At 33.1% G+C, this 10,996-nt stretch overlaps 1 protein-coding gene across 2 annotated transcripts; it reads right to left on the reverse strand.

Annotated features, from left to right (window-relative positions):
* Positions 1 to 509: 509 nt before the first annotated feature.
* Positions 510 to 8,383, reverse strand: LOC132057360 (B3 domain-containing protein REM17-like). Of its 2 annotated transcripts, XM_059449933.1 has the most exons (8): positions 8,067 to 8,383; positions 6,300 to 6,582; positions 5,352 to 5,482; positions 4,971 to 5,199; positions 4,251 to 4,325; positions 3,576 to 3,650; positions 2,686 to 2,819; positions 510 to 872 (listed from the first exon to the last, which is right to left on the reverse strand). In XM_059449933.1, exons 1-8 carry the CDS (start codon positions 8,130 to 8,132, stop codon positions 525 to 527), a joined length of 1,341 nt encoding a protein of 446 aa, XP_059305916.1. In that variant the 5' UTR covers positions 8,133 to 8,383; the 3' UTR covers positions 510 to 524. The 2 variants fall into 2 exon arrangements, with proteins under 2 accessions (XP_059305916.1, XP_059305924.1); XM_059449941.1 differs by lacking the exons at positions 2,686 to 2,819; positions 3,576 to 3,650; positions 4,251 to 4,325 and adding exons at positions 954 to 1,084; positions 1,304 to 1,378.
* Between the last annotated feature and the right edge of the window lie 2,613 nt (positions 8,384 to 10,996).

The following is a 10,996-nucleotide window of genomic DNA, read 5'->3' on the forward strand; positions in this document are numbered from 1 at the left end:
GAATAAATAATAACACAGAGGAAAATTGCGAAAGCAAAGGGAAGTAAAGAAATACTCACGATAGAAGTACTAGTCGGGTTAATAGCTTATATTTTCATCCAAATATATCTGAGTTCTCAATCTTGAGACCTGTTCTTCATTTAAAAAAAAAAAAAAAAAAAAGAAGAAGAAGAGAAATATGCATGTAAAAAAGAAAGAAAGAAGGAACATTAGAACCAGAGAAATGAAAAGAAAAGGCAAAGATATTTGATACAGCAACAAGACTTAATTTGCTCTTCAAATCCAGACCTTGAGTGGAAATTCTTGTAGCATCCAAATTATTCTTCTTTCCTTCGGGCTGGAGTGACTCATTTCTTCGCATATCTAGTTTATACATTGATACAACAATGTGAGAAACAAAACTAAAACCAAAAAATGAAAATAGGAAAGAATTGTAAATGTCACATTAAAGCATGAAAATAAATTTTGAGCAGAAAGTAGAGATGAGTTTTTTTTTTTTTTTTTTTTTCTTTTTTCTGAAGGGCTTATTCAACTCCCAGAAATATAGGCTTCTGAGAAGATAAACTGAAAGACTCATAAAACTTGAAAACAAAATTGGAGAACTGGATGAAATTTAAGGGAAGGGCTTGGATGAGATATTTGCCGTGAAACTTCAATGTAGGCTTTTCTCCATTGGCGACTACCCCAAACATTACTCGATCTCCTTCCTTTAAGCCATTAGCAATGCAGAAGTCACGCCATCCACCTGCAATGCAGGTGTGTCTGCCAGACGAATATAACCTAAATGTCCATGACCTTTGCTCATCTCTTATCATTATCGCACATTTCCTGTTCCTGAGACCGTTTAGCCTTGCAAATGGGCTTGGAAGTTGCTGAAACAGTTTATAACCAGTTTCACATAAACAGTTCATATATTTTTTCTGAATTCTTTTCATAAGGGAAAAAGTTCTTACCATAAAATATTTTGAAAGGTTATATGACTTCATGGTACAAATGAAATGAGGGTGACCAAGAGGAATGTCCTTAGCAGCTTCTACATTCAGAACAGCTTCGCATGATGATATGATGTTGGGCTTTGACTTTTCTGTTACGTTTGTTAATACACAAAAAATCATGTAAGAAATATATGTGGGAAGGATACTTACGATATAAGAACAGAACAACATATCAATATAGAATCTGTTCTACTATCACATCTGGTAGAAGTTAACTCTGTTTACCATTACAATTAGCTTAGGTATTAGAACTGAAACGAAAAAATGGATTAGATAGAGCGACAAAGATTTGCTCGTAAATTACAGACCTTGAGTGGAAACTCTTTCAGTATCCAAATTAGTCTTCTTGCCTTTGGGTTGGAGTGACACATTTCCTCTCGGATCTAGTTTTTAAATCGACAAAAACAATTAAAAATGTTAGAACTGAAACAGAATATGAATCTAAAACCAAGAAAGGAACTAGAAGAGAATTGTTATAGTCACAATAAAGAAAGAATAATAATTGAGGGATTAGGAGAGACGAAAAGTATTTCGGAAGGGCTAATTCAACTCTCAAAAAAAAAAAAATCACTTGAGAAATAACTTTTTCAAGAGCTACTGTAAGTGGCTCGAAAAGCCTTCTTTGACACTTTTTTTCTTCAGTAAACTGTACTCTCAAGAAAGGGAAAAGCTTTTGTAGACTAGTAAAAATTATTTATAAACAACATAAATTTATGACTCCTTATAAGTAAGAATCTCCCATTAATCCGCTAGATATATTTTTGTCAGTTGATGGAATTGGGCACTTGAAAGACTTCATAATAACTTGAGGACAATACAGGAAGTTTGTGTCGAGTATTTTAAAGGCATAATACATAAACAGGCACTCAAACTTGGCCTATACTCGAACTTTGAGAATGCAAATCTAAACACCTTAACTCGTCTCCACTGTGTCGGTTGACCACTCCAACTTAGTCTGGACACCTCCAAAATTGATGTGCCACGTCAGCATCGGATGTCCATGAGACACAACAGGGACAAGTTGAGGTGTCTATATGTGCATTTCCAAAGTTGAGTGCTTACTTGCCAGCTGAGGCCAAGTTTGAGTGTCTGTTTATGTATTATGCCTACTTTAAAATTCAGGTAATAGAAACTACATATGAAGACATACGAACTGTAACAAAGAGAAGCTTTAAAGAACTAGGGAGGATCCGTATAAAAAAATATTATGTCATTGTATTTATACTTAAAGGAAGAAACAGATAAAAAGTTAAAAAACTGTGGATGAAATTTTAAGAGAAGGGCTAAGATGAGAAACTTGCCTTGAAACTTCAGCATAGGCTTCTCTCCATTGGCTATTATCTCAAATAGTAGGCGATCTCCTTCCTTTAAGCAATTTGCAATGCAGAACTTACGCCATCCACCTCCAATGAAGGTGCCACAGCTACAGGAATATAGACTAAACGTCCATGACCTTTGCTCGTCTCTTATCGCTATCGTACATTTCCTGTTGTTGAGACCATTTAGCCGTGCAAATGGGCTTGGAATACGCTGAAACAGTTTATAACCAGTTTCAAGGAAACAGAACACATGTATGCTTCACACTTTTGAATTTTTTTTTTCATAACAATATGAGTTCATCTACTTTTCCTTTTTTATTTCTTTTTGGGAGTACAACAAATGGAGGTTGAATTTAATTTTGATAACTTACCAGAAAACACTTTGAAAGGCAATAGGATTTCATGGTACAAATAAAATGAGACTGGCTGAGATGCAAGCCCTTAGAAGCAGATTCTACATCGGGAACAGCCTTGCCTGACGACATGATGTTGGGCGTTGGTTTCTCTGTTTGCAGAAAAAGTCAAGTAAGACATGTGAAATAGGATACTTCCGATACTCAAACACAGAACATATGAATAGTTCATCACGATAAAGCCGAGAGGTGGAGCCAGGATTTGAAGCTATTGGTTTGGAATTTTAGTAACTAAATAATTTGTACATACTAAATGAGTTTATTAAGACAAATACACGGTTTAAACCAAAACTACCGAGTTTTGCCGAACCCGCTACCTACACTCTAAATCCGCCCGTCTTACTTTATGAAGATATTTTGCATAGTAAAACTACTTTTCAATCTATGAAGTTGATTAATCTACTATTTCAAAATTCTCCTGTACCATGCTGTCATGGTTTAGTTAAACTTCAAATGCTTACTTTTTGAAAATCAAATACTTTTCTTGATTTTGGTTAATCAACTATATTCAGCATTCGTCGTGTCACACATCCTTCATGAAAAGAAAAAATCCCCATGTACAACTCCCACTCAATTAATACTCCTAGTTAGTATTTTCAGTTTACAAGCATATCTTAGCACAAACTTTTTTATCATGTAACTCTTGTAGTATATCACATCTATGGAAAACCTAAATAAATACCTTTTTAGCTCTGTTCTGCTATTAGACATTTGGTTAAAAGTTCTATTCACCATTAAGTTGAAGTAGAAACTATAAGGGTGCAAGAGTTATGAAGAGAAACTTTAAGAACTGGACAGGATCCTTATAAAAAGACAATGTAATTTCATCATAATCAGAACATTCAGACCTCCAGTGGAAACTCTTCTAGCATGCAAATTAGTCTCGTTTCCTTCAGGATAGAGAGACGCATTTCCCCTCAAATCTAGTATTTAAAATGAAACAACAACGTCAGAACAGAAAGCTGAAGATGATTTAAGACCCAAAAAAAAAAACAACTTAAGTAAGAAACAATTGAGTATTATCGTAATTTAGAAAGAAAATAAATGTCATGTGAGGAAATATAGGGACAGACACTTACGATATACACACACAAAAAAAAAAAGAGTATATCAAATGCTCAACATGATAGGATCTCCCTTGGAGGCTGTTCGTCGATCTTTCCTACTATATGACGATTTTTTTCATAGTAAAACTACTTTTTGAGCCATGAAAGTTGATTGATATACTATTTCCAGATTCTCTTGCACTATGTGAGTTTTCTTAAATTACAAATGCTTCTTATACTTTGTTAATCAGCTATATACAACATTCCTTTTGCAATACATGAAAAGAAAAAATCCTTGTACATTTCTCTCAATTAGCTCTAAGGGAGGCCTCAAGCCAAGACCTTAGTAGCTGTTTTCAATAACCACACGTTCAGTTAGAAGTTAACTCTATTTACCATTACGTAATTAGCTTTGGTATTAGAAATGAAAAATATGTATTAGATACAGCAACAAGGATTTGCTCGTGAAATGCAGACCTTGAGTGGAAACTCTTTCAGTATCCAAATTAGTCTGCTTTCCTTCGGGCTGGAGTGATGCATTTCCTCTCAGATCTATTTTTTAAATTGACACAAACAATCAACAACGTTAGAAATGAAACAGAATATGAATCTAAAACCAATAGATGAAGCATAAAAGAATTGTTTTAGTCACAATAACCAAAGAAAATAAACTGAGGGGAAGAGGAGAAAAGAATATTTCACAAGGGCTACTTCAACTCAAAAAAAAAATCACTTGAGAATGTACTTTTTCGAGAGCTACTGTAAGTGGCTCGAAAAGGAAATCTCTGACACAAAATTATTTTTCTCAGTAGCTGTACTCTCAAGAAAGGGAAAAGCTTTCATAGAAACTGGTAAAAGTTATTTATAAACAACACGAAATTAAGACTCTTTGTAAGTAAAACCTTCCAATAATGAGCTTGATAAATTTTTGTCAGTTTATGGAATAGGGCATCTGAAAGACTTCATAAAAACTTGAGAACACTATTGTTCACACAGAAATTTCATGTCGAGTATTTTAAAATACAGGTAATAGAAAATACATACGAAGATAAGAACAGTAACATGAGAAGCTTTAATAACTGGAAGGATCCTTACAAGGGGATATTATGTCATTGTATCTATACTTGAAGGAAGAAACAGATAAAAAGTAAAGAAACTATGGATGATATTAGAGAAGGGCTTAGATGAGAAATTTACCGCGAAACTTCAATATAGGCTTCTCTCCATTGGCTATTGTCTCAAACATTAGGCGATCTGCTTCCTTTAAGCAATTTGCAAAGCAGAAGTTACGCCATCCACCTCCAATGTTGGTGGTGTAGCCAGAGAAATATAGCCTAAAGGTCCATAACCTTTGCTCGTCTATTATAATTATCGCACATCTCCTGTTCCTGAGACCGTTTAGCCGTGCAAATGGGCTTGGAACAGGCTGAAATAGATTATAACCAGTCACAAGAAAACAGAACATATGTATGCTTCACACTTTTGAATTTTTTCTTGTGACAAAATGAATTCATCTACTTTTCCTTTTTCTTTTTGGAGTATAACAAATGGAAGTAGAATTTATTTTTGATAGCTTACCAGAAAACACTTTGAAATGCAATAGGATTTCATGGTACAAATAAAATGAGAGGGACTGTGATTCAAGCCCTTAGCATCTTCTACATTGGGAACAGCCTTGCTTGACGACGTTATGTCGGGCTGTGGTTTTTCTGTTTGCAGAAAAAGTCATGTAAGAAATATGAAATAATATACTTCCAATAGTCAAACACAGAACATATCGATAGTTCAAGATAATAAAGCCCAGAGGCGGAGCCAAGATTTGAAGCTTATGAGTTCAGGATTATAGTCCTTTTAAGTTATTGAGTTCTAAATTAATTGAGTTTCTTAAGACAAATACAGGGTTTGAAACAAAACCACTGGTTCTTCCGGACCCGCTTCCAACACTGTAGCTCCGCCCGGATAACGCTGTCTTGAAGACTATCTATACATTTTACTATATGCATAGTTTTTGCATAGTAGGACTACTTTACAATCTATGAAGTTGATTAATCTACCTTCTCCAAATTCTGCTGTACTATGTGATCATGGTTTAGTTAAACTTCAAATGTTTAATATTTGTGAAAAAACATTCCTTGAGTAACACATCCTTTATAAAGAGAAAAAAGTCCTTTCAGCTTAATAGCAGATCTTAGCACAATATTTTTATCATATCCTTGTAGTATGGAGAACCTAAAAATGATTATTAGCTTTGTTTGCTATCACACATTTTGTTAGAAGTTCACTCCATTCACCATTAGGACTTTGTTAATGAGCTGAACATGTTGCTCCTTTTAAGCTCATGCCAAGAAATTAAATATGATAAAATTTGGGTCGAGAAAGATAGATGGACAGGCCCATTATCCATCGAGCTTTTGAACGATGCACCAGTGGCCCTCAGGTATTTCTCGGTAACCAAAGAAAAAAAAATGGAAGTCAAATACGACAAGAAATTCAACTGTAGATCAAATGAGCCCTAAAGAACTTTACCTTTCAAATAAAATTTCTTGGCAGTTTCTTCTTCATGCATGTATTCTCTGTCACAATGACTTGAATCAAAGATGGAAACCTCAAATATCATGTCTCTTTCATGTTTGAACACTAAAATATCTCCCAATTGCAAATCATGTTGTTCTACAAAATCTTTCCAATCACCCTCTTCTAATCGACTGCCATTCACCTTCACCAGCCACTTTTTATCAGCCCTTCTTAGTATTGCATGCTCATACTGATCATGTCCCTTCAGATACTTCAAGAAACCTATTGGTATTTTCTGCAATACATCATATAATAATCAGTGTAGCTAATGACTAGCAATAATCCTCTTACAACCTAAATAATACTATTTCTACCCAGTGGAGGATAGAACATTCTTTTTTGCATGTAGGCTTTTAGCACATATATATACGTGAAAATTTACTAAAATATCACCAAATATCATATTCTGAACTCATAATTGCAAAAGCGCAATGTGTTCAGTGGTAAAATCTTTAAAGGTTGAGCCTATCAAGTTTAAATACTTAATAATCATCTTATGTTCCTTAAAATGAATCAATTTTAGGAATTTTCATCTAGTCGATGGTTTTTTTCTGTGATAAATTTCCTTTCACTCTCCTCTACCTTGGGGTCGTTTTGGTAGTGTGTATTAATTAGGTAGAATAATGCTGGTATTATAGCTAGTATAATGTATAGTTGTAAATTTAAGTCTATTACAATTAACAACAGTATTACTTATACACCCTATTCAGTATTGTTTTTATAAATAGTAAATCATGGCATTAACAATATCAGTATTATTCTTATACTTATACACCCTATTCAGAACCAATTAGAAATTATCCAATACGTACAATAAAAAACAATTGATAAGAAATAATGCCAGCATAACTAATTCCAACATTACTAATCCCCGCATAACTCCCTTATGGGGCCGGTTTGGTTTAGCTTAGAAAAAGCAGCTTATAAGCTGAAAACAGCCTATAAGCCAAAAAAAATAAGTTGGGCTACTCCAACTTTTTTTTTGGGCTTATTTTAAGCGCAAAATGGCTTATAAGCTGGTCAGCCAAACACTCAAAAAAGCTGAAATAGTTTACATATATATACACGCCAAAATGTAAAGAAAACTTACAGGTCACATCATCAAATGGTAAAGAGACCTGATAGTGTGATAATCTTTATACTATCAGTGTATGTTAAATAAACTCAAGAATATGTAAAAAAAAAAAAAAAAAAAAAAAAAAAAAAAACCTTTATACTATCAATGTATGTAAGTTAAACTCAAGAAAATGCAAAAAAAAACTTTCTATTATCAGTGTATGTAAGTAAAACTCAAGAATATGTTAAAAACTTTATACTATCCGTGTATGAAGTTAAACTCAAGAACATGTAAAAAAAAAAAACTTTGTTTTATCAGTGTATGTAAGTAAAACTCAAGAATATGTTAAAAACTTTATACTATCAGTGTATGGAAGTTAAACTCAAGAACATGTAAAAAAAACTTCATGTAAAAAAAAAAAACTTTGTTTTATCAGTGTATGTAAGTAAAACTCAAGAATATGTTAAAAACTTTATACTATCAGTGTATGGAAGTTAAACTCAAGAACATGTAAAAAAAACTTTATACTATCAGTGTATGTAAGTAAAACTCAAGAATATGTTAAAAACTTTATACTATCAGTGCATGGAACTTGAACTCAAGAACATGTAAAAAAAAAAAAAAAAAAAATTATGTTATGAGTATATATAAGTTAAACTCACCATTCCATGCTTGAAGCCAGGCAAAATAGGTTTGAAAAAGTGAGGTTTCTTAGGAGGGACTTTCATGGTGGACAAAAATGAGTACTACCATTAGTTAGTGTTGAAATAAGTAATTATTAGTAGTAGTGTGGCTTGTGCTTGATATAACTGAAGGTTTGAAGTTTTGGTAGTTTAAAATTTAATGCTAAATTCTAAATAGCGACGATTCGTATGTCTAATACTTGACATTAAATGGTGCATTTCAAATCAGCCAACTCTAAGAGTGAGATTGTGTGTGTCATTAATGTTACTTAATTATTTGCACCATTCACATCACCTTAAATATGCACGGCCATGTAAAACTATTTATTACTGGTTAACGTTTTATCTTCCATCCTGTGATGTTCCCAAAGCAATGATCTCTATAATTTCTATGTTACACATGTGAAGGGTTATTTTTTGATTTCATCTGGTATTACTCTCTCCGTCTCAAAATAAGTGTCACGTTAGCAAAAAAATCACATCAATTTTAAGAAATCAATAAACACAATGTAGAATTTACTAAACTACCCCTATTTATTAGATTTGTTTTTCTAGAATTGAGCAATATTTTAAGAGGACTACTTCTTTAATGCTAAGTGTATAGTTAGAAACACTTGCCAATTTTTGTCTTGAATTCCTAAAGTGACACGTACTTTGATAATTTTTTTTCTTTGCTAGGATGACACTTATTTTAGGACTGAGGGAGGGAGTAACAACTTTATCATTTTTAGATAATAGTAGATAGAAGCAAAGTTGTAACTTGTAATGAATCCTATTAAAACTGAAAAATATATGTCATGTTACATAAAAGATAATTATAAATAATTTTATTTAATTAGCATTAATTAACAATCTCGATACCAGTTTGTCACACCCTAAAACCGGAGGGGCACGACTGGCATGTAGGCCTTACTTTACCGAGCACCGACATGACATACACATGTAACCATACCCAAGGGAGGATCTACTAAGGTGGAGGGAGTGCCACATCACTCGCATACCTCGATCGAAATCCTGTATATATGTGTGCATATAGGAAAGTGACAATACATAGATTGGCACTCTCCTTAGCAAATAGTTTGTCCCGTGCCACTGGCCTTGCCTGAGTTTTCTGCGCCCAGCACACGGGATCGATCCTCACGTACAACATTTTTCAAAATCTACAATGTCTACATTTAAAAATTACAGGATATTTATTCTCCTCTTTTTCCATTTTGCTTCTTCTTTTCTTTCTTTTCCTTGTTTCTTCATTTCTTTCTTTATATTTGTTTGCTGCTGATACCTTTTTTTTCTTTCAATGAGCTACTATTGACTTTATAAATTTAATTAATTCTTGATTTTGGTTTATAGTTCAAAGTGTTTACTAAGTTTTTGATTTGAGTATCTAAAAATGCATCTACAATGAATTCTAATTCTAGTTTTAATTATCTATTCTTGTGTCAAAAGATAACTCCAGAATATGAAAAAATTCCTCGAGGACAATTATAAATGAATAATATATTTTTGATATAGTACATAATACTCCCTCCAGATAAAAAAAAAGTGTCCACTTAGTCTTTTTTTTTCTTGGGTCAAAAAAAGTGTCCACTTATTAAATCAAGAAACAATTAATCTTATCTTTCCAGATTTGCCCCTATTAAGTGTTATATGATCAAACATCAATGCTATTTAATTAGGGGCAATTTAGTCAATTTACATTTTTTTCCCTGAAGTGAGTAGTTTCTTAAAGGGTGTGCAAATGGCTAAGTGGACTCTTTTTTTGATCTGGAGGGAGTACTATTGAAGTTTTATGCTTTGTTCAAAATTCTCATTATTATTAATTTATTTCGTTTAGTCGACTTGTCCATATAAATCTAAAAGACGAATAACCCGAACCGAAGCTAAGAAAAAGTCAAAGTCAAATCACAAAATAGTGTGGTAATCCGTTCGTCTATGTATACCCAAAAAATGAATAATCTGAACCGAAAAAACAAATAATCTGAACCGAAGCTCAAAATAGATCATGTCAAAGTCTAAATAGTGTGGCACCCGGAACCTTAAAATCCTGGATCCGCCTCTGACCATACCAACATACATAAGTGGGCTGGAAGGGCCATCATACGATAATCTGATAAATCATAAAAGATTACTCGACAATAATCAACCCAAAATGGTGTATACACATCTAGACATGAAGGTACAGGCCAACAAGGCCGTCATGATCCTCTGTACAACAAATTATAGGCCGACAAGGCCATACAAAACATCTATATGCAGGACAATTGTTTACAAGCCTCTAAGAGAATACATGAACGTCATAAGATCGGGACAGGACCCCATCATACCCGTAATGAATATATAAAATCATAACAAAATAAGAAAGCAACTCCAGAATAAGGGCGTTGCTCCAATACAAACGCTGAGCAAGGTAGCCTACTGTGTAGGATAAACAGCAAACCTATTATGACATGTTAAATGATTCTGATGGGATTAAAAAAATTTAAACTACATAGAAGAATATAGGCTTACATTAATGTTCGTTTGGTTTCATTTATGTGGCGGAATTCGAAATACGAAAGTTAAATTCTTATATTTTTTGTGAATGCAGATATACCTTTTTTTCAAGTTGTTTGATTTGTTTTTACATATGTCATCAAGAGCATTAATGCTACATATTTACATACACCGTTCCGTTCACCTAAAATAGGCACGGCGATGCAAAATATATTTAAACCCTTCGGATTATCTAAAAAGTAATTGCAAGTAATCTTATTTAATTAGAATTAATTGATAATCTAAAATAAATGGAAAATAACACATCATAATAGGTTAAATAACATTGATGGAGTAAACATAATTGACAATGTTAAGTATATAAGGTAAGTCGGGCCTTTTAATTATTGGTAACAAATAGGTTTTAAAATTGAGTT

This window comes from Lycium ferocissimum, chromosome 1 (assembly GCF_029784015.1).
Source record: "Lycium ferocissimum isolate CSIRO_LF1 chromosome 1, AGI_CSIRO_Lferr_CH_V1, whole genome shotgun sequence".
Taxonomy (NCBI): Eukaryota; Viridiplantae; Streptophyta; class Magnoliopsida; order Solanales; family Solanaceae; genus Lycium; species Lycium ferocissimum.

What these genes read in the sequence shown, in the direction of transcription:
- LOC132057360 (XM_059449933.1), bottom strand. Translation starts at nt 8,132, where the DNA reads ATGAAAGTCCCTCCTAAGAAACCTCACTTTTTCAAACCTATTTTGCCT. An exon ending in GCATTTCAAAGTGTTTTCTG is followed by an intron (nt 5,200 to 5,351) that starts GTAAGCTATCAA and finishes AATCTATTTCAG; the next exon opens with CCTGTTCCAAGCCCATTTGC. An exon ending in TAGAAGAGTTTCCACTGGAG is followed by an intron (nt 2,820 to 3,575) that starts GTCTGAATGTTC and finishes TTCTGCAAACAG; the next exon opens with AGAAACCAACGCCCAACATC.